The sequence below is a fragment of the Manis javanica genome, chromosome 3 (assembly GCF_040802235.1).
Source record: "Manis javanica isolate MJ-LG chromosome 3, MJ_LKY, whole genome shotgun sequence".
Lineage (NCBI taxonomy): Eukaryota > Metazoa > Chordata > Mammalia > Pholidota > Manidae > Manis > Manis javanica.
This window is the reverse complement of record NC_133158.1, coordinates 172,684,401-172,709,837: the sequence shown is the minus strand read 5'-3', so window position 1 is coordinate 172,709,837 and position 25,437 is coordinate 172,684,401. Positions and strand designations below refer to the sequence as shown.

Genomic DNA, 25,437 nt, shown 5'->3' with positions numbered 1-25,437 from the left:
TATGTTAAACATGAAACTGAAATTAACATAACCACTTATATGTCAAAACCAACTTTTGGGGTGCCTAATTTTCCTCTTGTGAAAAACTTTATTGTCATTTTTTGTTAATTTACTCATAATTACACCTTAGTGCTATTAATGTAAAAATGCAAGAAAGAATTAACAAAAATAGGAATTAAGCTTTGGATCTATGTGGACAGCAAAAAGGCAATTTGCTTTTAAAAATTAACTTGAATGATGATAGATTTTTGAAACATTTGCTTACTTCTAGATAATTATAATAATTCTATCCTTCACATACTCATATTAGGTTGAACCAAATGATGCTGCCAATATTCACCTGGTTTTGACCTACAAACATGGCAATCTCTAAATAGTTCAGTTTACACGTGGTCAGGCATGTTTGAATTTTTTTAAGTTTGTTTGTTTTCTTTTCTTTATTATGGTGTCTTCCTTTTTTTCTCTCCTTCCTCGTCAGACTAATGTCTGAGTCAGTCACAGAGGCCATGGCTCTAAGGCGAAAAGGTAGATAATAGTGAGTCCACATGGATTTCCAACTTACGTGATTCAGTGATGAGGAAGTGAAACCCCTCACTGGTTCCCAAATGTTCCTGAACCTGACTATATGTGGAATCTAAAGAACAAAACAAATGAACAAGCAAGCAAACAAACTCAAACTCAGAAACAGACTCATAAACACAGACAACAAACTGGTGGTTGCCATAGGGGAGGAGGGCAGGGGATGGGTGAACTAGGTGGCAGGGATAAAGTGGTACAAACCTCCTGTTATAAAAAAATAAGTCACAAGGTTGAAAGGTATAGCATGGGGAATATAGTCAATAACATTATAATAACTTTGTGTGGTGACAGATGGCAACTACACTTACTGTGGTGAGCATTTTGTAATGTGTATAAATGTTGAATCACTGGATTGTACACCTGAAAGTATTATATTATGTCAGATACACTTCAGTAAACATACACATGTACACACACACACACACACACACAGAATCACCAGCAAGCCCAGTCCGCAAAGTTTTTGATGCATTAGATCAGGGGATTGCCTGGGAATGTGCATTTCTAACAAGTTCCCAGGTGATGCTGATGCATTTGGTACACCTTTGGTACACCTGGAGAACCATCCTTTGACAACATTTGGCTGTAAAGAGAGAGCGGGCAGTGATAAGTGGGAAGAACAAGACTGAGAAAAGGTGTACTAAGATTGTGCTTGCTTTAGGAGTAGCTCGAATTTCCCTTATTAACTGTATTCTCTTCTACCTGGTATCTATTACAGTCCCAAGTCCTTGGCCATCTATTTCTATTTCATCAACTTTTATTATTTTAGGGTCATACAGTTTCCAACATTCTGATGTAGCCGTGTGAGTTGTTTGGAAAGGTTGCAAAAGAATGAGAGTTAATAATTTTTTATTACTGTATCTTAAGTCTAAATGTTTCTAAAGCATGACTATACATTTGTGATGACTGATTTAATGGTGATAAATGCATTTATCTCTATACTTAAAATATGAAGTGGCAATAATTTGTGTATTGACATAATAAAATGGGGAGTGGTTGCATATATTGTTTTCTTTTGTTACAGAATCTGTTCCCAGCTATACCACCAAAGTATCTTTTAGCCTTCAGCTTTGATACCATCCGTCAGAAGACTGCAGAATCCCCCTATCCTGTGAAGCTGTACATCTTCGTGTTGTAGGTCATGTCACAGAGGAATATGATTTGTGCTTAAGGACAAAGTCTAGAAACCATGAGCATAGTTGTTAGGAAAAATGATTTTCAAATTTCAAATTTATGAATACCTCTCCCTGTAGACTGGAAAATTGATAAATGGGTTTATATATTGATATTTGAAGGATCACTTGCATACACTTTTTTCCAAATAATGCACATTTAATGTTTTATAAAATGTGTTATTTTTTAAAACTGTAACTTAAAGACCAAATTCTGAAGTTGATTGCATTGTTTTTAGGAACCTAGAAATTAAGGGGTTGTGGAAAGAGCATTTATAGTGTTCTAGTTAGATGAGACTTTATTATTCTGTAAGAGTTTTTAATGCATTGTTATTATTTTTTTTTACTGAGAACAGTCTTTCTTGGCTTTATACAAACTGCTATTTTCATATGTCAATGATATTTTGCAAGTGCAAACTGTCAGGAAAGACTTGAGGTATAATCTGGGCTTTGATGGTAGGAAGAAGGGCTGGACTGTGGGCCCCTGCTTTGGGCTCAGGACACACAGTTGGTGCATGGGTAGCCCTTGTGGAGGGCGTGTGGAGCTGGCTGGTCATGGGGAGCCTCGCATGGCCTGCAGGTTTGGTTGTCCTACCCTGAGTGGGCTCCTCAGAAGTCCTGGGACCCACCTCAGAGCAAGGAATCAGAGGCAGGGCCCTCAGTGACGTCCTCTAAGGTGGCCATTTAGGGTTATAGGGATGACCAGTCCATGCTGATGAGGGGTGCCTAGCAAGGCTTCCTTGCCATACCACAGGACAGCTCTGCCCTGGCCAAGGCACTGGGGTGCAGAGGGAGCTCACGAGACTGTGTTTTACCTTTGCAAAGATGCGATTCATTACAGGGCTTTGGACTCTTATATCACATCATATGATCTGGAGAAATTGTACAGATATCTATTTTTATACCATTATCTTGGACTAAAATAAGATTGTGAGTGAGTTGAAGCTTAAACAAGTAGCTTTTGGTAACTATGCTTATTGTGGTGAGCATTTTGTAATGTATATAAAGGTTGAATCACTTTGTGGTACACCTGAAACTAATATAATACTGTATGTCAACCACACTTCAATTAAAACTAAGTAGCCTCTGTGACTAAGAAGGAAAAAATGCATCTATTCATGTATATTTAACATATGTATTGACTCCTCTAGGGTCTAACCCAGTGCTGTCCAGTAGGCCCTTCTGCAGTGATGCAGCTGTTCTATATCTGTGCTGTCCAGCGTAGGAACCGTAAGACACATGTTTCTTGAGCACTCAAAAGACTGGTGTGGCTGAAAAACTAAATTTTTAATTAAATTCACATATAACCATAGGTGGCTACCATATTGGGCAGCACAGATCTAGCGAGTTAGGTTTTTGATAAGTTAAGCTGGGCTAGACACGAAGGGTGATTTTTATTTTCTCTTATCTGAAGAACAAGTCCATCCCCAGAGGGGATACTATTGACACCCAAATATTTTGTCTTGTTTGGCTTAATGATAATTTCAAATATTTTATCCACAACAAACATAAAACAGGGAGAGCATTCTAAAGCACATGGTAATGCTTTAGTAGGGGATTCTTTCAATTTAAAAGCAAACTGAGAAGTGGTGAAGCGGTAAAAAGAGTGGGAATGCAAGAAATCACTCTAATGGAACTTCAAATGATTGTATCTTTATTTTTAACTCCTTAAAAATATAATTAAAATTTATTAGTTGTACTACTTCAATGACTGGAATTCTGTTTCATGCCAAGGTCTATGTTATATATAGCCAAATGGAAAAGATATCTGAAAAGGGTGATTGAGGGTTTTCACACAAATTGACTGTCCATACCTTACATAAAATTTATTTCAATTAAACCAGTCTTTTGTGCAAAAACCTTGCCTTGGTGTTACATATAAATAAATGAAAAAGTACTGCATTGATGAATAATTATTTCATGTTACATATCTCCAAACAAATACATTGTTTGAATATGATGGTTGTAGAGATACTATTTATTTATATAAATGTAAAAATGTAGATTCTGAAGTACAGTATGCATCTTAGTGAAAATACCATAGATTTTGAAAATTTTACATGATGCATGTGGACTAATAAATGATTTGGAGAAGTAGTTTGCATCATGGAATATATGTATGAACATTAAAGAAATATGAGTGAAAGAATAAAATATAATTCTTAGAAGAAAAATGTTTTGGTCCTTAAAGCTTATTATTTTACTCATTTTTCATGTGTTGGGAGTAAAAGGGCAGAAACACTTAGGTGAACTCATTGAGTAGTATGTTTTAATTGATAGCAAGATCCACACCAGATTTCTTGACTCCAGCTTTCTAGAATGACCATTTGGCATGTCTGCCAAACACCACATTAGGGTCACTTAATGATGAGTGTGAACAGGCAGCTCTGGAAATCAGTGTTTGTCCCTTTCTGTTCTTTCCTGCTTCAAAGCATCTCCCTACTTCTGAATGGGAAGGAAACTTCAATACTTTGGGGTACTGTTTTGTGGTGCATATAGGTTGAAATGCTTATTTTATGGTATGGGTTTTGGATTTATTTCTAAAACTTAGGACCTTAAATCTACAATAGTGTTGATGTATACATATATTTAAAAGATGTTCATACTCCTGTCCTCAGCAAAAACATCAGCTATTAGATGTGACTCTATGTAGTACTTTCCCACTTTTGGATAACTGCCAGAAACATACATACCTGCTTCGGCTACCCATGGCACATGAAAGAGAAGGCATGGTAAATGGACATTCATAAACCCTCAGCTAAGTCCTGCCAGACTCCTCTTGGGCAATCAGGAGGTAGGTGGAGGCAATTTACCTTGCAGTGTGGCTTTCTAGACTTCATGGTGCCCTCCAGAGCCACTGGCTAGGACTCTTTGTGCTCTTGGTCTCATTAAGATTCCTCTCTGACGCCACCCGGGACTAAGGCTGTGATGAACATGTTTATTTTTCTTCCAGTTATTATGGATTCCAAATGGGGCTTCATGTAGTTCCCTTAAATTCTGCTGCTCTCTCATGTCTGTGGAGGAAGGATCAAAGCAAAAGAGATCCACTCTCAGAATTAAAGGGGGAGATTTGAAAAGGTCATTTATTCATTTCAGTTTAATTGGTTCTACTGTTTTGCCAATGTCATGGTTTTCCTGAAAAGTGTGCTTTGTAGCTGGAGAGTCCTTTGTGACTTTTATGAATTGCCTTCTCTGGATTCATGTGCAAGAGAAGCAAAAAACACAGAGACAAGAACATCAGAGTTGGAGGCAGCGTAGAACTTCGTTCCACTAATACCTCTCCAGAGCCTCCCAAAGGTCTCAGCAAACACTAGTCTTGGGAATGAATAATAGACTGAACATTTTGGGGAGGCAATGTGATTAAAACTCACCGTGAAGTTTATTATCTTCCAGAGATGTTATTTCAGTACTGCCAAGTCAGAAGTACTTGCTATTTATACAAACTTGAAATAATTGTGCAGATATCTCTCTTCAGCTGCCTTCTGCAGTATGTACAATGCCGACACCCAAGATGTTTGTCCTGTACAGAGTAGGATGAGCATCGTGCAGGGAGCTGGAAGAGATGACTGATTCTTTAGGCTCCCTCTTCTTGTGGTTCCTCAGCTGTCAGGTTAGTGTAGGAAATGCCTGTATTACTTGCTGACATATGTATTCCACTGGCTTAGAATGAATTATATTTTCACCCAAAGACTGTCTTCAATTTGACTGAGACAAGACTTAGCATTTTATCATTTTAGTGAGGGTAATTTTTCTTTTTTGTAAATGAAGATTTAGTTTTAATTTCTAGATGATTCTTAGTTTTCTTATGCCAGCTCTGACCTTTAATATTGTCCCCCAGTTTTTGTTTCTCCTCCTCTAGAAGTCACTTCGGAATCCCACTGACACCTAAAACCAGCCTATTATTGATGTGTTTATTTTGTTTGTTTTCCAAAGCTACATTAACAATATTTTCTTAGTCTCCCATAATGTGTAATTCTATATAATTTTATTTTAAAAACATTATCTGCTACAAAAATTCCACAGACCTTACTGACTTTCTTAAAATACTTACTTGATTCTAGATTTTCCTGTCATAATCCTGGTCCATTCCTGATTCATACAGATGGCAGTATTTGTCATCAAATTTTGATCATGATCAAAATTCATTTGCTAGCAAATACTGCCACTGACAAGTAAGGTGGGAGATAGTGGAAAGAGAGAAATTAGGAAAAGTGTTGTCACTTTTAAGCTGGCGACAAGAAGACAAATACCATATAATTTCACATAAATGAGTTATTTGAAGTAGTCAATTTATAGAAACTGAGAGAAGAATGGGTTAGCAGGGCCTAGAGGGAGGGGGAAAGGGGAGTTGTTTAATGGATATAGAGTTTCAGTTCCGAAAATGAAACGTTTACAGATTGCCCCAGAGGGAGTGGCTGGGCTCAAGCTGGCCAGCCCTGTGCTTAATGGTCACAGACTACAGGAAGTGGCAGGTGGATGGAGGAGGGTGGGGAGCAAGTGAGAAGATGTGTTCGCAGTCAACAACTATTGCTTTAATTTTAGCCACGTAAACAGAAGGATTCATATTTCTAGATAAAAAAGATGTGAGAATGAATCTTAAAAGTATTCACATTAATCTGAGCAGAAACCTTTTAAAAAGCTACTTGATTTCAGAATTCTGGTGAGAATCCACGTAGACTTCCACCCATGTTCCTTCAGAGCAGGGGCGTTCCCCCTTCAATGATGCAACCCACTCAGTGAGAACCTGGGCATGCACTCTAGAGGGATATTTGTTTATTTATTTGTATATTATATCATTATACCATCCTGTTAAAATATTAACAGACATTATAAAACATGTGACGAGAAATAGAAAAGGAAAAATGAATGAGGTTTTAAGGCCCTCTTCCCCACCTTGGTGGAGGGTCGGGCCTCATCTCTCAGCAGCTGTCCCCCTGCCGTGAAGACCACTGCGCTAGAGCAAAGGTTTCAGCCTGCTGCTTTCCACTGCAAATGCTTCCACAGACTCACCTCAAGGGGTCTGTGCAAAATTTCCTGGCAAGCAGGCCCACAGGCTTCATGAGATTCCAAATAGTTCTGTAGGCTTCCGTCTCAGTTGTCCACCTCAGAATGGATGAAACTGCAGTGGTCTTCTTTTTTTTTTTTTTTTTTTATGTAAGACAATTTGAGCAAAATATATTTAAAAGGAAATTCAAGTTTTTATACACAATAACATCAGTATTTGCCACTAGGAAATTATACAAACTGGTGGGCATTTCAGTATTGACCTTGGATTATTTGATTGTCTTCAAAATACACACAAGCATTGTAATACTTACATTGATTTGTAAGTGATTGAACATCATTGGGTCTATACTAACTTGTGTCCCACACCGATTAGCATTTCCTGTAAACATTTCCATCTTTGGAGAAGGGGTACACATTTAACATTTTAAATATATACAGCATTCCATTATGTTAACCTTATATACTTTGCACAGAAATGATATTTTTGTTGAACATTTAGTTCATTTCTGATTTTTTTATAGAGGTTCTGAGGCCATAAACACTTTGCCTAATTTACTTTAAAATTTCCTCTTGAGGAACACTTTCCTGGGTGAATATTCCTAAAAGGAAAATGCAGATTTAAAGTATGTAGGTAATTTTGTTGGTTCATTTTTTTTAATTGTGAAGTTTAACTCTAGAAAGAAGAACATACCATATTTTAAGTATCATAAGAGATATATAAATTAAATGAACCCAGAAAGCCAACATGCCATGTTTAAGTTTTGTTTTGAGAACTTAATAGGAATATAACTGCACCTTGAAATTGCCTTAATTTGCATCTCCTTAATTGCTACAAATATTATACTTTCCTTTATAAAATGCCATGCTGCCCATTATTTTTCTTTTTGAGAGGGCATCTCTCATATTTATTGATCAAATGGTTGTTAACAACAATAAAATTCTGTATAGGGGACTCAATGCATAGTCATGAATCAACCCCAAGCCTATATCTCAACAGTCTCCAGTCTTCTGAAGCATAACAAACAAGTTCTTACATGGTGAACAAGGTCTTACATGGTGAACAAGTTCTGACATAGTGAATAAGTTCTTAAATGGTGAACAGTGCAAGGGCAGTCATATCACAGAAACTTTCAGTTTTGATCACACATCATGAACTATAAACAATCAAGTCAGATATGGTTATTCGTTTGATTTTTATACATGATTTATATGTGAATCCCACATTTCTCCCTTATTATTATTATTATTATTTTTTAGTAAAATGCTGAAGTGGTAGGTAGATGCAAGATAAAGGTAGAAAACATAATTTAGTGCTGTAAGTCTTTCTTTTTTTTAAGTGAGGTGCAGTTCACATTAAATTAATCACTAAAATTCACACAAACTAACCATTTGAAGTGAACAATACAAGGGCAGTTAGAGAGCATTCACAGCATTGTGCGACCACCACCTCTATCTTGTTCTAAAACATTCTCATCACCCTTCCCCAAGAAAACCCTATACAGATTAAATACTCCTCATTTTTCCTTTCCCCCCAGTTTCTGGTAGCCACCAATCTACTTCCTGTCTCTGGGTTTGCCTATTCTGTTCAATTGGATCATACAATGTATGACTTTGTGTGTCTGACTTTTTAAACTTGGCATGTGGTTTTGAGGCTTATATAGTATGTCGTACAATAATCACCACGACAATGATTAGAATGATGGAAGAGCAGGAAATGCTTAAGATCCTGCATTTAGGTCTTAATGCAGAGTCAGGCTGGGATGACTGGGGAAGAGAGGCCTCAGCTGAGGAGGGGACCTGGACTGTGGTCTCCACCCAGGTGCGGGTGTCTAATCTCGGGTTCCAGTCAGTGGGTAACCTGGCAGCCTGCGTGGGCTCGGAAGAGCAGGGGCTGGGTAATACCTTCTCTTTCTTTACCCTGGTGTCCCCCGTCTGGGTGCCTGTTGTGGAGCCGCTCATTTTGGGGGAAGGCGCAGGAGCGGCAACCCCGATGGAAGGTGAAAGTATCGGGGGAGGTGACGGGTTTGCTGGGGGCCCCGTGCCTGGACCTAACTCGCGCTGGGCACAGAAACCCTCCAGGCACGCCTCGCAGTTGTCACTGTCATGTGGCCCCTCAAGAGAGATTTCTTTGATGGTAGGAATTTCCTCCTCGAACTTAAATCTTTCTCTGTAGCATTTCTTCAGAATTCGGAGCACCAGGTTGTTCAGGATCCTTGAGATGTTCTCTTCTCTGAACTCGGGAGCCTCAAACAGAGCCTGGAAGCACTTCCGACATCTCTGGGCAAAGACCCTCATCTTCACCCGGCCCCTGCGTTCCCTCTCACTCCAGTGCATGTGGAAAAGGACCTGAACTTGGGCAGAGGTCCAGCTGCGAGAGCACAAGGAGCACTGGAACCTGTGGAGACAGAGGGTAAGAGCCTCAGCTCGGCTCCGTGTGGCCGAACTGGGGGCTGTGCCACAGGGAGGAAGGGGCAGCAGACAACACGGGGCCCACTTTGACTGGGGTCACGGGTTAGTGACAGGGGAGGTCCCTGAGCCCCTCAATTCTGTCTCCATTGTGTCACCAACGTGCCCTAAACCCACAGCCATCTACCACAGAAACAGCAAATCACAAGCCATCAGAGCCAGAAGGGGTCTTGGGCCTTTCCTAAGTGCAACGTGAGTGTCTTAGAGACGAGGCATGTTCTGGGAACTTGTCATGCCCAGAGACTCAGTGGGTGTCAGAGGCAGGACCAAAACTCCAGACTCCTGACCCCAAACCAGGGCTTATTCAAGTATGGATCATAGTGGGGCAGAGGTTACAGGAGGCCCATGAAATCCACAAATGCATATACATGGGTGTAGATAAATGCTGCTGTCTGAATGTTTGGGTCCCTCCCAGATTACCATGTTGGAATCCTAACCCCCAAAGGTGATAGTGTCAGCAAGTGGGGCTTTCGGAAGGTGATCAAGTCATGAGGGTGGAGCCCTCATGAATAAGAGTAGTGCCTTTGTGAAAAGACCCCACAGAGCTCCCTAGCTCCTTCTACCATGCAAGGATACAGTGAGAAGTCTGTAACCCAGAAGAGGGCTTTCATGCAACCAGCTGGCATTCTGATCTCAGACTTTCAGCTTCCAGAGCTGTGAGCAGTACATTTCTCTTGTTCATAAGCTGCCAAGTCTGTGGTACTCTTTTTTTTTATAGGAGCCTGAAAGGACTAAGACAGTAAGTCATAGACCCACAAGTCAGAGAGGGACCCTAAAAGGTCCAGTGGCCTAGGGAAGCACATTGCACGGCCCTGTTCTGCCGGTATTACAGGGAGATCATAGTAATCTCTCATTTCATCCCCCTCCGACCCAATTCACTGCTCACAATAGCCTGGAAATCTTCACGTTCTGTGTGACTCTGGCCTCAGGACGCAAGAGAATGATGCCTCTTCTCAGCAGGGGGGAGGGAATTTATCTGAGCCCAGATATTTGGACAGATACATGTCAGGAAGGTATGGAGAGAAGGGAAGAGGGCAGGGAAGCCTATGGCTGCACCCAGGATAGGAATTATGGGAGGGGCAGAGGCTGCATTTAATGCCCACTAAATGCACCGCCTCTGTTTCCCAGCCCCTTTGCAGTTAGTTTGAGGCAATGTGACCAGTTCGCCAACAGGATGTGGACAGAAGTGAAACATGCTACTTCCAAACGTGGCACAGAAGCCCTTGGAAAACACTCCAGCTTTCTCCACCTCACCAACCTTGGGAGTCCTGTGTTAGGTAAACCACCAATATTTCAGGGCTTATTAGTTATAGCAACCAAGTTTAGGCTTGCCTGGCTTGATGCACGGGCCCTGAAGTCTGGGGTAGTGGACCGGGAAGAATGAGTCAGTCAAGGCTCCCCTCCAGAATCCGGGTCCTGGCCTCACTCCACAGGGTGGACGTGAACGTGGAGGAAAGATGCCAAGAGGCTCGAGTACCCTGAGCGAGATGGCCTTGCTGGAGGTCATGCAGAGTGGGTGGTGCAACGGGGCCTGGGCCCTGTTCTGCTGGCCGACAGTTGCCTGCCCTCTCTCTGAGTCACACTGCTCTGCTGTGTGTCAACTCAGAGTTCAAAGTTCTCATGGAAAAAAGAGCTGAGCTTTTGCTCAGGTGCTCCTGGCCCAGGAAAACCACAGATGGCAAGGAGAGGAGATACCTGCTTCCTCCGCCTAGAGCCCCTCCCAGAGAGGGGGCAGTGGGCGGTTGCAAGCCCCTGTTATGGTCACCGGGTTAGAGTCCCAGGCCCCCACACTCTGTGCTGTGGACAACCCCACCCCCATCCCTGGGAACCTGCTTTCTCACTTAGAAAAGAGAGGGTGGGACTTTGGATGACTAGCAAGGATTCTATATTTGAAAGATTCCATCAGCTCAGAGTAGAGAGGGCAAGCCTGCTGTGTGTTGCTCAGCTCCCCCATCCTCTGCCCTCTCCCTGAGGGGTGTCCTCAGTGCCCAGGGCTTCTCTGTCATGGTGGACCCAGCATGTCCCGAGGCAGGAGCACATGCACCAAGCCTTGTGCATCCAGCTCTCCTGTGGCTGACGGAGATAGCTGCCATTTCTCCCCTCTGCTCACTGCTCCTGCCCTTACTCCTCGCAGCCTCATTTATCTGCATCTAGGCCTGAGCCCACAGCAGTGCCCATCCTGGTATTGTTTGGGCGTTTGTTATAATAAGGAAAAAACACCTTTACTGAAGCTAAAACTTCTTAGATGATAGGAACCTCACCTCCTGTAATCTTCAGTTTGCAAGCATAGAATCGAACAATGAAAGTAACAAGTATACACAGTAAGAAACAAGCTAGGATTTTCTGGAAATGTATTCCAGAAACATGCCTTCCCATTCCTCCACTTACCTGGCGAAGACCCACTGCTGGTATTGTGCCCATTCTGGCTTCAGGACGTTGGGAAGAAGGCCTTTGTCTAGTGTCAGGGTCCATTTGTGCCATGGTTTTAGCTCCTGAATTAATTCCTGAAATACTTGCTTCCACACCTTCATGTCCTGACACATCGCTGCTGCTGTGGTGCGCTACCTGCTCCCACTTTAGAGAGTAAAGCTCAGACCCGTTCTCCCTTTGTGTACCAGATCTTTGCCCCAAGACAAAGGTCAGTTAGGTCTGGCTCCAAGGTCGGAGACCAGGGCTAGGCTGCACAGGGAATTCCCAAAGACACGGGATTTCATCAATAAAAATACTGTCCAAGCTATATTAAGCTGAAAAGCTTCTGTACAGCAAAAGACACCATCAATAGAACAAAAAGGAACCCTACAGTATGGGAGAATATATTTGAAAATGACAGATCCGATAAAGGCTTGACGTCCAAAATATATAGAGAGCTCACACGCCTCAACAAACAAAAAACAAATAACCCAATTAAAAAATGGGCAGAGGAACTGAACAGACAGTTCTCCAAAAAAGAAATACAGATGACCAACAGACACATGAAAAGATGCTCCACATCACTAATTATCAGAGAAATGCAAATTAAAACTACAATGAGGTATCACCTCACCCCAGTAAGGATGGCTGCCATCCAAAAGACAAACAACAACAAATGTTGGCGAGGCTGTGGAGAAAGGGGAACCCTCCTACACTGCTGGTGGGAATGTAAATTAGTTCAACCATTGTGGAAAGCAGTATGGAGGTTCATCAAAATGCTCAAAACAGACTTACCATTTGACCCAGGAATTCCACTCCTAGGAATTTACCCTAAGAACGCAGCAATCAAGTTTGAGAAAGACAGATGCACCCCTATGTTTATCGCAGCACTATTTACAATAGCCAAGAATTGGAAGCAACTTAATGTCCATCGGTAGATGAATGGATAAAGAAGATGTGGTACATATACACAATGGAATACTACTCAGCCATAAGAAGAGGGCAAATCCTACCATTTGCAGCAACATGGATGGAGCTGGAGGGTATTATGCTCAGTGAAATAAGCCAAGCGGAAAAAAAGAAATACCAAATGATTTCACTCATCTGTGGAGTATAAGAACAAAGGAAAAACTGAAGGAACAAAACAGCAGCAGAATCACAGAACCCAAGAATGGACTAACAGGTACCAAAGGGAAAGGGACTGGGGAGGATGGGTGGGCAGGGAGGTATAAGAGGGGGTGAAGAAGAAGGGGGGTATTAAGATCAGCATGCATGGGGGAGTGGGAGAAAGGGGAGGGCTGTACAACACAGAAAAGACAAGTAGTGATTCTACAACATTTTGCTATGCTGATGGACAGTGACTGTAAAGGGGTTTATAGGGGGGACCTGATATAGGGGAGAGCCTAGTAAACATAATATTCATCATGTAAGTGTAGATTAATGATAACAAAAAAAAAGAAAGAAAGAAAAGGGGGATTACTCCCTGATAGGATAAAACTAACTGTAAATCAACGATTAATGCATGCTTTAAATATCCTTAATTTTGATCACTTAAAGGGTGTCAGATGATCGGCTATGTAAGTACATTTTTCTGATAATACTCCTTTCTCTTAAAAAAAAAAAGCAGTTCCTTTGTGGTGACCTCCAATGAGTTCTACACAGTGGTATAAAGGGCATATCAAAGTGTGGGCAAAGGGTCTGTTTGTGTTTTGTTTATACAGAGGATCAAAGCCTAATTTGGCTACCCAGAAAATGAACTAAGATACGATATGAAGAAGAACTTCCAACATCAGCACTCTCTGGAAGACTCATACCAGAAGATGATCATCAGAAAACCTCAACAAAGATCCAGGTGCTGCTACAGCTGTAGCTGCATTCATCCCACCGGTTCCTGGACTTGCCATGAGAATGAAGAAGGAGATATCTAAGCTGGCCTGTGCATACAGTAAAACAACAAATTTGACTGGATCTAAACTGTTGGAACTCAACCAAGAATTAGGAGAAGTGCAAGTTGTAGTGCTCCAAAATCTTACAACTACAGACTATCTACTGTTAAAAGAACATATGGGATGTGAACAGTCCCCAGGAATGGGTTGTTTTAATTTGTCTGATTTCTCTCAGACTGTTCAAGTTCAGTTGGACAATATCTACCATATCATAGATAAGTTTTCACAAATGCCTAAGGTGCCTAACTGGTTTTCTTGGTTCCACTGGAGATGGCTGGTAATTATAGGTCTGCTTTGGTTATGTAACTGTACTCCTATTATGTTAATGTGTGTGCACAATTTAATTAGTAGGTTAAAACCTATACATGCTGAAGATACTCTACAAGAAGCTATGTCAAAGAAATAATCAATCTTCCTGTGTTTTCTTCCGCCTGCTACTTCTATAGCTTTTCTTCTTCCTTCCTAATTACAACCCTTAAATAGAATTCGTGCCTCATATCGAATTTACCAAGTAGCATAATTCCTCCAAGTGGTAAAGATACCTCAAGACAAATGCTGGGCATAGAAGCCACAGGGCATAAATCTGCAAAGAAGTAAAAAGCTAACCTTTTCAAACAATATGGCTTCTCTCTCACTTACCAACTTTACATTTCCCTGTATGGCCCCGGAGGATGACTGGTTAGCCAGAGACAGGTAAGATTCCTCAAGGGAGGAACAACCTAAGACAGGCACAGTTGCAGGGGGGCCATCAGGTGAGAAATTGGGGATCAACAGAGGTGAGGCTTAGAACCCCCCCCACCCCCGTTCTGAGAGAAATCTTCTGCATACGTGGATGTTTTATTGCCCTTGTCTAGCTTGGATTAACACATAGTCTACAGGCACACACCTGATCATCTACATTTGCTCTCCTACAACACTAAACTGTTTTCTACCGTTATCTTGCATCTACCTACCACTGCAGCATTTTATTAAAAATAATAATAATAAAGAGAGAAATGTGGTATCCGCATATAAATCAAGTATAAAAATCAAACGAATATTCATATTTGAACTGATTGTTTGTAGTTCATAATGCGTGATCAAAACCGAAAGTTTCTGTGATGACTGCCCTTATACTGTTCACCATGTAACTTGTTCACCATGTAAGAACTTGTTCGTTATGCTTCAGAAGATTGGAGACTGACGAAAATTAGGCTTGGGGTGGATTAATGATTGTTCATTGAGCATTGACTCCCCTATACAGAATTTTATTGTTGTTAACAACCATTTGATCAATAAATATGAGAGATGCCCTCTCAAAAAAAAAAAAAGTACAGACTTCCAATTGCAAAATAAATAAGTAACTGGGATGTAATGTATGGCATAGGGAATATAGTCAAAATATTGTAACAACTTTGTATGGTGATAGCTGGTTGCTAGAATTATCATGTATATAAATGTTGAATCACTGTGTTGTACACCTGAAACTAATGTAATACTGTGTGTCAACTACCCCTCAATAAAAAATAATTATCTACAAAAAAAAAAATACTGTCCAAGGAGATCTCTGGACTGCACATCAGGAGGAATGGATCTCAGCGTGCCTCTACCTTTAACTGAGAGCACATCCTTCTGGTGATGAAGCCCTTGCAAATGGTGGAGAGAGGCTGCAATTGTCCTTTCTAGTTTTAACATTTGAAAATCCTTATCAATTGGGCTGCTGAGCTGGTGAAGAGAGAGAGACAAACGAAGAAGGATGTGGCCATCGTGTGCCTGTGAGGTCACTGTGTCCCTGCCTGTTGCTCTTTCTTTCTTGCTGCAGCCCAGTCTGTGCAGGACTGTGTCTCAAAGACACTATGAGTCCAAGGTGACTCCCAAACCCAGTCTCTCACCCTTAGAAACCAAAGCTGATGCAGTCCACATGCCCAGGAGATGAAGCTATGAGGTCTCTACATGGATGAGAGGCCAGTGGCCACAGCCCAAGGTGCTCCACTGTCCCTCCCTTCCTCTGGCAGAGGCTTGAGAAGGAGGAAGGGGAGAGGAGCAGGGGCAGATTAGGGTGGGAGCTGAAGCAGGCCGTGGCCCAGGGAAGGCGGACACGATCCCGGTGTTTGTATCACGGCCCATCTACAGCCAGCCTGGCACTGACCTGCGCCTCTGCGCCCTCCCAAGAGGAGAGCCCCTCCCTCTACCACTCCTCCAGCCTGTCTGCATAGTGCTGCCTGGCATGGCATTCAGACGCTTCACAGGCTACCCCTGCATTCTCCCAGCCTCAGCCTTGCCAAGCTCTTCCACCCCAAACCCACAGTCTCCCTTGCACCCCAAGCCACTCTCCCTCCCTTCATGCTGTCCCTGAAGGCCCCTGCCCTCCAAGCCTTGCCCAGGGTGCTTGCCTTCCCACAGCTCCTGCTACCCTTCACATTCTAGGGCCTCCATGATGCCTGCTCCGCATTCCACCTCCCATCCTAACCGCTGCTCCAGAAAGAGAGCTCAGCGGCCAGGGAGGCCATCTCTCCCCCAGCCTACAGCTGAGCAAATGCGAATGCTCTTTGGTGCTACAGAACTAGTTCAGATACAGTGGGGACCAGAGACTATTTAAACAAAAACTGTCTTACTTTCTGGTCTGATGTGACATCTCATGTGAAAATGCCATAGCCAGTTCTGTTTCCTTAAAACCACCCTTGAAATTAATTGTGCAAGGAAATCTTAAAAGATACCAGATAACAAGTGTTTCTGGCGTCATGGAAAGGTTACCTTTAAGCGTTTTGCTCTAGTAGGAATACTCTAACTGAAGAACTCTGTGTTCTTAAATGATATAAATATTTGATATTAAGAGCACGTGAGAAAGCTTGTCACATTTAAATTAACATAGGCTGAATGTCTTCCCTAGAACTATCATGAGTAACATCATGTACCAGATTTTCCAGAGAATTCTAGGTTTCTGGGGTGGGGCAGAGGATGCCAAGGCATTCTCAGAGTTGGTCCAGGCATCAGCAGTTCTCAAAAGCTCCCCAAGTCATTCTAATGCCTGGTTATGGTGGAGACCACACAGGGTGGCTGAGGGGAAGGAAAACCTGGGAAGACCCTGATCAGCAGCCCAAAGGGAGACAGACCAAGAGCCAGAGGAGGCGCTTCCTTCTGCAGCGCTGTGGCCAAATCAGAAGGCTTACAGTCTGGTTTGCAGGGGTCAGTCTGGGGGCTGCCTAGTCGAATCCACCTGCTGGGTTAGATGCTGGCAGTCTGAGCGGTGGGCCGGTGGGCCACAGGGAGGGCAGAGGGCTCTGGGGGGAGGGGAGAGGACTGGCTAAAGTGGTTGGGAGAGAGAAAGCAGAGGGAGGAGGAAAAGGAAAGGAGTCTTGGGGGACAAATGTGGCAGCTTGCTTGGGGGTGAGGGGGTTGGAGCGTTCAGCGTCCTTGCCTCCGGGCCGCACGGGCACAGGCCAGCACCTTCACCAGGGCCTGAACTGCGGTGGTCTGTCCTCTGCCTTCTCCAGTTTTGTTTCTCTACATTACTTTGCTCAGATCATGAATTAACTAGGTTTGGGGGGCCCTCTTAATCAATTTTTCTCTTGGACTTTTCTTTTATTTCAACTTCTTTCTCTGTACTCCCCTAACCTGCTCTCAACCGCAGAGCAGATTCAGATGATTTGTGAAAGGGGTGAGTGTGTGTGGGAGAGGGTCTGGGCTGCAAGGCAGGGGGTCTTTGGTCTGGAGTGTGACAGCAGGCAAGACACTGGGCTTTTTGACGGTGGAATGGCACCTTTCATGTGGAAGCCTTTATGCGGAAGGATGCTAGGCATGCCTGGTGCAGAGAAGGGCCTGGAAGTCAAGGCTGGTCTCTCAACTCAACAAAAACAATTTCCAGCACCTCATTTGGAACACTCTGACCCATCCGCTCTGGAAACGGATATGTGAACTCATAAACACAAGCCCGCATGTCTGTCTCTTGCCTGGCAAGGGTCTGTTACTCGTGGGCAACAGCTACAGCATGTCTCTCCTCACAACCATCTCAGCTTCTAACCCAGAGGCCAGTCTCCCTCTAAAAGGGTCAGGGTTCACCCTGGACACTAGCTGTCATTCTTCCTGAACACTGGGCTGGGCCCCAGGTCTGCTGCTGGGAGACCATCTTGAAAGCTCAGGGGATGTCCAGACAGTGACGACTGGAGTCACCTGGTGCACACGTGCCCAGCTGAGACTGAGCAAGGCCACGCTCTGCCTTCCCGTTTCAGCCCTCGTGCTGTAAACAAGTGTCCTTTCCATGGCCTGTTGGTGCCACGTTGTCTGAACTTTGGGCTTTTTGGTGGGGGTGGTGATTTCCCTTTTTAAGGTGGCCCCCAAGTGCAGGGCTGAAGGGCTTTCTTGTGCACTAGGTACAAGCTGGTGTGATGCTCCTTATGGAGAAAATGCATGTGTTAGACGGGCTTCATTCAGGCTTGAGTTATAGGGCTGCTGGCCATGGACTCAATGTTAATAAATAAACAAAATATGCTAAATAAGGTGTCTTTATAAACAAAAACAACATTAGGGTGTATATCAATCAGTTGACCAAATGTTGTCAGAGGCTCACAGGAACCTAACTGTATTTCCCCGAGGGGCAATGGCTCAGTATTTGCTATTTTAGTGTGTTTGGGAGGCTTTCTGGGTCCCCAAGGGCTCTCTCTACAGAGAAGAGGGACCCAAGAGAGTGATAAGCTCTTCCCATGGATTTTGTGAGGGCTTCCTTGCATAGTCATTGGCCAATGGCTGATCGAACCTCCAGCCCCTGGCCCTGGGGTGGGGCCAAACAGTCTCTCATTAATGTGACAAGACACCCATTTCACTTTTAAGACCCTGCAGTGTTTTCAGGAGCTGTGGATGAAGACCAGATAAACCTGGGAAATAAATATATTTGGTCATTTGGATGACCAAATATATGTATTTCTTATGACTCATTATACTGTAATACTAAATACCCAAGTGAGATATTAAGCAGGAGGTGGGATATATGAATCTGAGTTAAGGGAAGATTGAAGGCACAGCTGTGGAAAGCACTGGGGTATGAATGGTCTTTAAAGCCATGGAGATTGAGGTTTTCTCTGGGGTGAGTGCTGACATGGAGAAATGAGGCCCCAGGGCTCAGTCTTGGGGCACTTCATTGTGTCCAGACGACTGGGAAGAGGAGGATGATTCAAGAAATAAGATGTTTTTCTTCTCAAGGAGGATGTAGTGGGTTGCAATGCTTGTGTAAATATCATCAAGTTAAAAAATTAGAAATTTGTCATCATTCTAGAAGCCCCCCCACAAGTGACCATTCCCATCAAAACTCTCTCATTTTCTCTAGAAGTGATCACTCTAACTTTGGTGTAGTAATTGCTATTTGTGTATGAACTCTGTTTTATTTTTGTCTTTTAAAAATATTACATAAATAGAATCAAAGTATATGTGATTTTTTGTGTCCTGCTTCCTTGAATATAAAGAAAGGAAATCTCATTTAAAAGGGAGTCAGAAAGCCCTGAAGTGAGGCTCCTTATACACATACCAGTGATTGCAACTTGCATAGCCAGCAGGAAGAGGGAAGAAAAGACTTGTCTTAATAAGGAGGACATTTTTCAGATATGACATCTTTAAGGAAGAAGGAAGATCTCTCCTTGCCCCAGGGACAACACATTAACCACCACTTGCAGCCACTGAGAAACCTTGAACTCTTGTTCTTTTCCCATGAACTGCTGTTCAAAATAACACTCTCCAATTTTCTTCTAAAACCTCATAAAAGCTGACTTTCCCTTTGTCTCTTAGGACTTGCTTGTGGAATAACTTGCATGTCTGGAATTGCAATTGCTCTGCTATTACTGAATAAACTCATTTTGCTACCAAAATAACTGGCTACTTTATTTTTAAGGTTGACACTTCTGCTTAACTAATTAAACAAAGAGGCCTTTAGACTGAATTGGCTCTGAAGTCTTTGCATCTTACGTAAGCAAACTGAAACCTAAACCATAGTCAATGCACTGGAATCCGAGAAAATTAAACTTAAGAACAACCAAACATGAGCAGCCAACTAAGCTTTCCTGAATAAGTCAACTGCTTAAGCTATAGGCAATCAAATAATTTTCTTGCTTAACCTCTGCATCTTCTCTATAAAAACCTGTCCCTTAGCTCCTGTTGGTAGGGCATATCAAACCACTTTTGGTTTGGTGTTGTTGATTCGAATTGGTGTATGTGCTCAAAATAAACTCTTGAAAATTGTAATGTGCCTCAGTCTATCATTTAACACTTCTTTTACTCAGTAGCATGTATGTGAGATTCATCCATGTTGTACCATGCTGCAGTAATTTATGGATTCCCAATCCTGCATATTTCATTTCAATAATCTCATATTTCAATGAGACCTGAAATGTATTTATCTATACTACTTGCCCATGTGAGATATTCTCAGTTCTTGCTTATTATGAATCATGGTACTATGCATATACTGAGGCATTTTATTTTTTGTAGTTTCATATGCCTTTTTGTTGAGTATGTTATGGGTTAAGTTTGCTCTCCTCAGTTCTTGTCTCTGCCAAAACAAAGAATTGAAAGGCAGAGACACAACGGAAAAGCAGAGTGAAAGTTTTATTTGAATACACTCCAAGGGAGAAGTGGGCCAGAGTCAAGGTAGACAAAGGCCCTGATCCTTTAGGTGGGAGGCCTTTTTATTATATGCTGGCTAGAAGGTATCTCTTTGATTGACAAAATGAGGTCATTTGATTGATAGGTCCATTTATATAGCCATCCCTCTCAGTGTTCATGTCCTTTTCCAGAATGAACACAGAAAAGCCCATGGTGGCAGTGGCAGTGGGGTGGAGGGGGTGTGGGGTGTGGGGTGGGGTTGTGGCACAGGGGGTAGGGGTGCTGGGAGGGGTAGGGGGTAGGGGAGGGGGTGAAAGTGGGGTGAGCAAAACCACAATTTTATTTTAATGAGATTATGATGTGGCATGGTTTGGGCGTTTCTTAGTTTTCTTTGATTGTGTCTGTACATTGTGATCTGCTTGGGACCAGTTTGGCCTGGTCTCAATAGGCAAGGAAGCTATGTCCCTGCAAAGCATTTGTTGTCTTCAAGTGGAACCCCCTGAGCTTGGCAGTTTTTTCCTTGAATCTTTTCTTCCCCTTCCCCAGGGGGAATTACATAAATGAAAGTAGAAATGCTTGGCCATAGGGTGTGCATATGTCAGCCTTCAGTAGATATTCCAGCTTTTAAAGTTTATGAGTATATTGTGTAACTCCAGGGGCAAAAATATGTTCCCAGCCTGGGGCAAATAACCTCTGAAGCCGAAATCAGTTAAAGGGAGAAATAAAGTGGGAGAAACGCACTCCTTGTCGGAGTTACAGATGGGTCATTATATAGGGCTATGGGAGGTACATGCACTGTTATAAAGATAAAACAAAATTTCCCCATAAGATGCTCTTACATCCTGGATATTTTGGGTACATTACCATTATCTTTGGGGGCCACTCTGCTGTTACTCTAGGACACACAGGAGGCCAGCTTCCAGGCCTTTTCCCCAAGGTGCCAGAAGGGCCAGCCATCACTGATCCATATGTCAAAATGTCTAGGGTCACATCCACTTGACAGAGTCTACAGGGTTTAATGCCGTAGGGGCTGGTAGCAGGGTGTTGCTCTGCTGGCCATATCATGGCTTCAATAACTCCTCTTTTGTTTGCACATACAGTTGTATAGGAGAGGAGAGGCAGCAATGTGTGTTAGCATGTTCACAGGGCTCAAGGCTCCTTTTTGGGGCTTCTCATTCAAACACCATAGCACTGTCCATAAGTGAACTAACTAGCCCTGTAGGCTATTAGTGTCCAACTTCAGGCCAGATTTCAAAAAACCAATGTACGTCTCTATCATGCCTGCCCTGGTAGGGTTATATGGTGTAGGAAACTTCCACTTTATTCATAATTGCTGCACCTATTCTAGTAATGCATGTCCTGTAAAGTGGATGCCTCGATCTTTTTCAATCACATGCATCTGGCCACAGGCTGCAAAAATATGCTCTAGACCCCTTTTGGTCATTTGCTGATCTGCATGATGTGCAGGAAAAGCAACTAACAGTTCAGTAACTGTGTCCATACAAGTCATGGCATTCCGTATACCTCTGATATGGGCAGAGGCCCAATATAGTCTATCTGCCACCTCACAAGGGGTATCAGCCCCTTTACTATTGATCCATGTTGCCCTGGGACTCAGTGTAAGTCCCTCTTAGAGCACACAAGGCACTCCTTCTGGGCTCTGTTGACTTCTTCAAAGGTCAATGGCAAGCCCCACCAATGGGCTACAGCGCACATTGTCTTTTGTCCCATGTGCAGCAAACACTGATGTAACCATTGGGATACATCAGAGGCAGACTTTTGCACCTGGGCCAAGGTGTCTGCTTCATCATTCCCTGGGATGCCACAGGCGAACGGCCAGTCACATGATATATGGTAACTGTCTTAGTCTGACCAGAGACCCATAGGTCTTGCTACAACTCTTGCTCCCAAAGGGGCCAGCGACCAACCCTCCAGTTGGCATGGTACCATGTCAGTAGCTACAGGGTCAAGCCCCGATAGACGGCCCAGCTGTCAGTGCAGACAACTATGGGGGAAGGCTCCTGGGTGATCACGAGCCATACTGCCCACAACTCAGCCCATTGACTGCTCTTCTTCTCTCCATCCTCCATCCATATTGTCTCAGTCTTAGGATGGAAAGCCACAGCCTTCCACTTTGGGGGCTGCACACAGCTGGAGCTGTCTATATACCAAGCATCTTCAAGTATAGGGGCTTTTCCCTCTTGATAAGGACTCTTGGCTACCAATGGCTCAAAAGCAAGTTCTTTCTGCTTTCCACCGGTATACATCACTGGCCCCAATAAGCATTGGAGTTCTCCACTCAAGTAGAGAGGATGATACACTGCTGTAAATATGTGCCTCATTTGGCCAGGGGTCTGTGACATGCCACTCCGAGGACTTTGGGCCCAGTCTTGCACCCACCCCATGGTGGGATACGTGGTTATTGCCTTGGTTGGAGCTGTTCCAGTGATGGGCTCTATAGCCAGCAAGGCATGGTACACAGCAGCCAGTTGCTTCTCTATCAAGGTGTACTGGACCTCTGCTCCTTTCCGTAGTTGTGACCAGAATCCAATAGGTTGGCATGTCCATTCAAGCTGCTGCCAAGGGCCCCATCCATAACCATCTTCAGCTCCAAGAACATCTAGCTCACAGGGCCTTGATGAATCAGTTACACTCAAGGCCTTTATGGCCTTGATTGCTTGCTTAGCAGCAGTAAAAACAGCTGCACATGTTTCATCCCAGTCCCACCTGATGCCCTTTCTTACCAACCTGTATAAGGGCTTCAGAATTTGTGCCAAGTGCGGGATAAACACTCTCCAGTAGCCCTAAAGACCCAAAAACTCTTGTAATACTTCCACAGTGGTAGGGGTGGGGAAAGCCTGGACCCTGTCTATGACTGCTTCTGAAATAAATTTAGTTTTACCTGACTAGTCAACCCCCAAGAACTTTACAGAGAAACCAGGTCCTGAACCTTGGTGCTGTTCACAGCCCATTTTTTTCTCCTGTAGATGTTGGAGCAGTCTAGGAACTGCCCCTTCTAAACCTGCAAGAGAATCAGGTGTGAGCATGACATCATCAATGTAGTGATACAGCTGCATCGTTTGCATTTTCCTTCATGTGGCCAAGTCCTGGGCTACAAGTCCATGACAGATGGTGGGACTGTGGAGGTATCCCTGTGGAAGGACAGTGAATGTCCACTGCCGGCCTTCCCATGTGAAGGTAAACTGTTTCTGACTTTACTGTGCCATGTCAATAGAGAAGAAAGCATTAGCAAGTTCCACAACATAATGATACATCCCTAGTTCATGACTGAGGGTGTCCATAGGGCTGCTATAGAGGGGGCAGCAGCATGAAAAGGGGGTGTGACTTTATTCAATTCCCTGTAGTCCATGGTCATATGCCAGGAGCCATCCAGCTTTTTTACTGGCCACACCAGGGAATTAAAAGGACTCTGAGTGGGCTTTATGATGCCCACCTTCTACAACTCCTATAGAATTTCTCCAATTTTCTTGCACCCCCCAGGCAATTTATACTGCTTAGTATTTGTCACCTGCCAAGGTACAGGCAGAACTACAGGTGGGTGCTTAGCATGTTCCCTCAGAACCGCCTTTACCACACATACCCCCAGTGTGAGGTTACAGGCAGTGGTATGTAACCACAGGCCCTGTAGGATATCGACAACCAAAATATATTCAGGGATGGGAGAAATGTACATGGTATACTCTTTCGGGGGTAAATGCCCTATCCCCAGTGGGATCTGGGCTTTCGTCATTCTAACTGCCTTACCCCCATAGCCATCTATCACAGCAGGGGGCCAGGGAAAATGCTCAGGGTTGCAATGAATCAGAGAACATTCAGCTCCTGTGTCCACCAGCACCAGGACACCTTGTACATTCACAGGGGACCAATGAATTGCTAATTCTACATGTGGCCTCTGGTGCCCACCATGTCCCCCAATGTGGGTGCCTTGACCCCACCTCAGTCAAACTGCAATGCCAAATCATCCTCCTGTGGGGGTGAGGGCCCAGGCATAGCCTTAGTACTGTCCCCCAGGAAGTCTTGCAGAGACACTGGTTGGACATAGGGCTTTGCCTCTGGTTTCCATGTCCTGGACCTCAGCGGCTAGAACTGCTGCTCTGGCTTCAATTGGTGCCATGTTCTAAGATCCTAATGGGCTGCCCATCAATTTTTCTTTCACTACCCTGCCTTTATCAAATCAACCCACATCTGTGTCCTCAAGACCTTCACAGGGCCTTTTGCACCTCTCCTTTCAGTCATAGCCCGTACTTCTTTCCATGCCCTTATTGTTTCAACATCCCCCAGATCTGCTAAAGTACGAGTAACCTCACTTATGGGTCGCCTTATGTGGGGGAGAAGAATAGCCCCTAGGGACCCAAAGAGAGATGGGGGAGCTGTATGGAGCATCATATTTCTCATTCTTATGGTGAACAATTCCTACTGGGGCCCTGGGGGTCCATATTATAGATGATATTTTTCATGCCCAGCCCCCATATCACCTGCTGGAGCTCTGCATACATTTTCCAGCTAGTGGATAAGTATGGTAAACCACCCTAATTAGGCCCATTTGCCCTGATGGCTGCTGTCAGCCAATCCAGAAGTGCCTGATTCCCTGAGATGTGATGGGCACTTTGCAACTGCTGCCAGAGGGAAGGAAGAGTCATCAGGGAAGCCAGTCTACCTATTTCAGAACCCTACACAACAGTGTTTTCCACCCCATATCCCAAAGATGCAAATGCCATGTAGGCAAAAGTTCCAACAGCTTCTGCTGAAACCAGATGCTGATGTCCACCAGCTCATCCTGGGCATAGGGGTGGTCCATAGAGTGCTCCCCAACCTTGGGAGAGAGCTGCTCCTCCCCCTGAGGTGCCCATGGTTGTTGCATTTTTATTTTCTTAATTACAACTGGGTGGGCCTTTAATACAGGAGGAGCTGGTGCTTCGGGCAGTGGTCTTGCAGCAGTTCTGCCCTCAGCCCCACCCCTCAGGCTCCCTTGACATCCCCCCTACCATCTCTGGGGCCACCCACCACCCCACCTCCTCCATGACTTCCTGCACTGTGGATTCTCCTGCTGTGTCCTGCCTTGCTGCTAATGTATTTTCCAGGAGCACCACCTGTCTCTCTCTCTTAAGGGAATCCCATAGGTCATTGCCCAATTCCTCCAAGTGACACTGAAGTGTTTCTCCTGCCAGTCTCTCTCTCTCCTCAGTGACCATTTTCATTGTCTCGAGAAACAAACATCCCACAATCCCAGCTGCCACACAGCCACTCAGGACCTCTAAGCAGCATTCTAC

At 43.8% G+C, this 25,437-nt stretch overlaps 2 protein-coding genes across 8 annotated transcripts in view; one reads left to right on the top strand and one right to left on the bottom strand.

Moving 5' to 3' along the window:
• LRRC2 (leucine rich repeat containing 2) overlaps positions 1 to 14,858 on the top strand; it is a 66,909-nt gene extending 52,051 nt beyond the window's left edge. The window contains exons 9-13 of one of the 4 annotated variants that reach the window (XM_073232413.1): positions 1,604 to 5,361; positions 8,932 to 9,168; positions 10,353 to 10,501; positions 12,456 to 12,816; positions 13,355 to 14,858. In XM_073232413.1, coding sequence (XP_073088514.1) covers positions 1,604 to 1,653 — 50 coding nt within the window. In that variant the 3' untranslated portion in view covers positions 1,654 to 5,361; positions 8,932 to 9,168; positions 10,353 to 10,501; positions 12,456 to 12,816; positions 13,355 to 14,858. Of the gene's footprint in view, positions 1 to 1,603; positions 5,362 to 8,931; positions 9,169 to 10,352; positions 12,817 to 13,190 lie in introns of all 4 variants that reach the window. The other 3 variants (XM_073232412.1, XM_073232411.1, XM_017650410.3) reach the window with 3 other exon arrangements.
• RTP3 (receptor transporter protein 3) lies at positions 415 to 11,767 on the bottom strand. Of its 4 annotated transcripts, XR_012129542.1 has the most exons (6): positions 11,613 to 11,767; positions 8,661 to 9,153; positions 6,762 to 6,883; positions 5,123 to 5,304; positions 4,565 to 4,765; positions 415 to 512 (listed from the first exon to the last, which is right to left on the bottom strand). XR_012129542.1 is itself a non-coding variant. In XM_073232414.1 (4 exons), exons 1-4 carry the CDS (start codon positions 11,765 to 11,767, stop codon positions 5,351 to 5,353), a joined length of 774 nt encoding a protein of 257 aa, XP_073088515.1. In that variant the 3' UTR covers positions 5,230 to 5,350. The 4 variants fall into 4 exon arrangements, 2 of the variants coding, with proteins under 2 accessions (XP_073088515.1, XP_036861500.2); XR_012129543.1 differs by lacking the exon at positions 5,123 to 5,304; XM_073232414.1 differs by lacking the exons at positions 415 to 512; positions 4,565 to 4,765 and having other exon boundaries at positions 5,230 to 5,354.
• Positions 14,859 to 25,437: the final 10,579 nt, after the last annotated feature.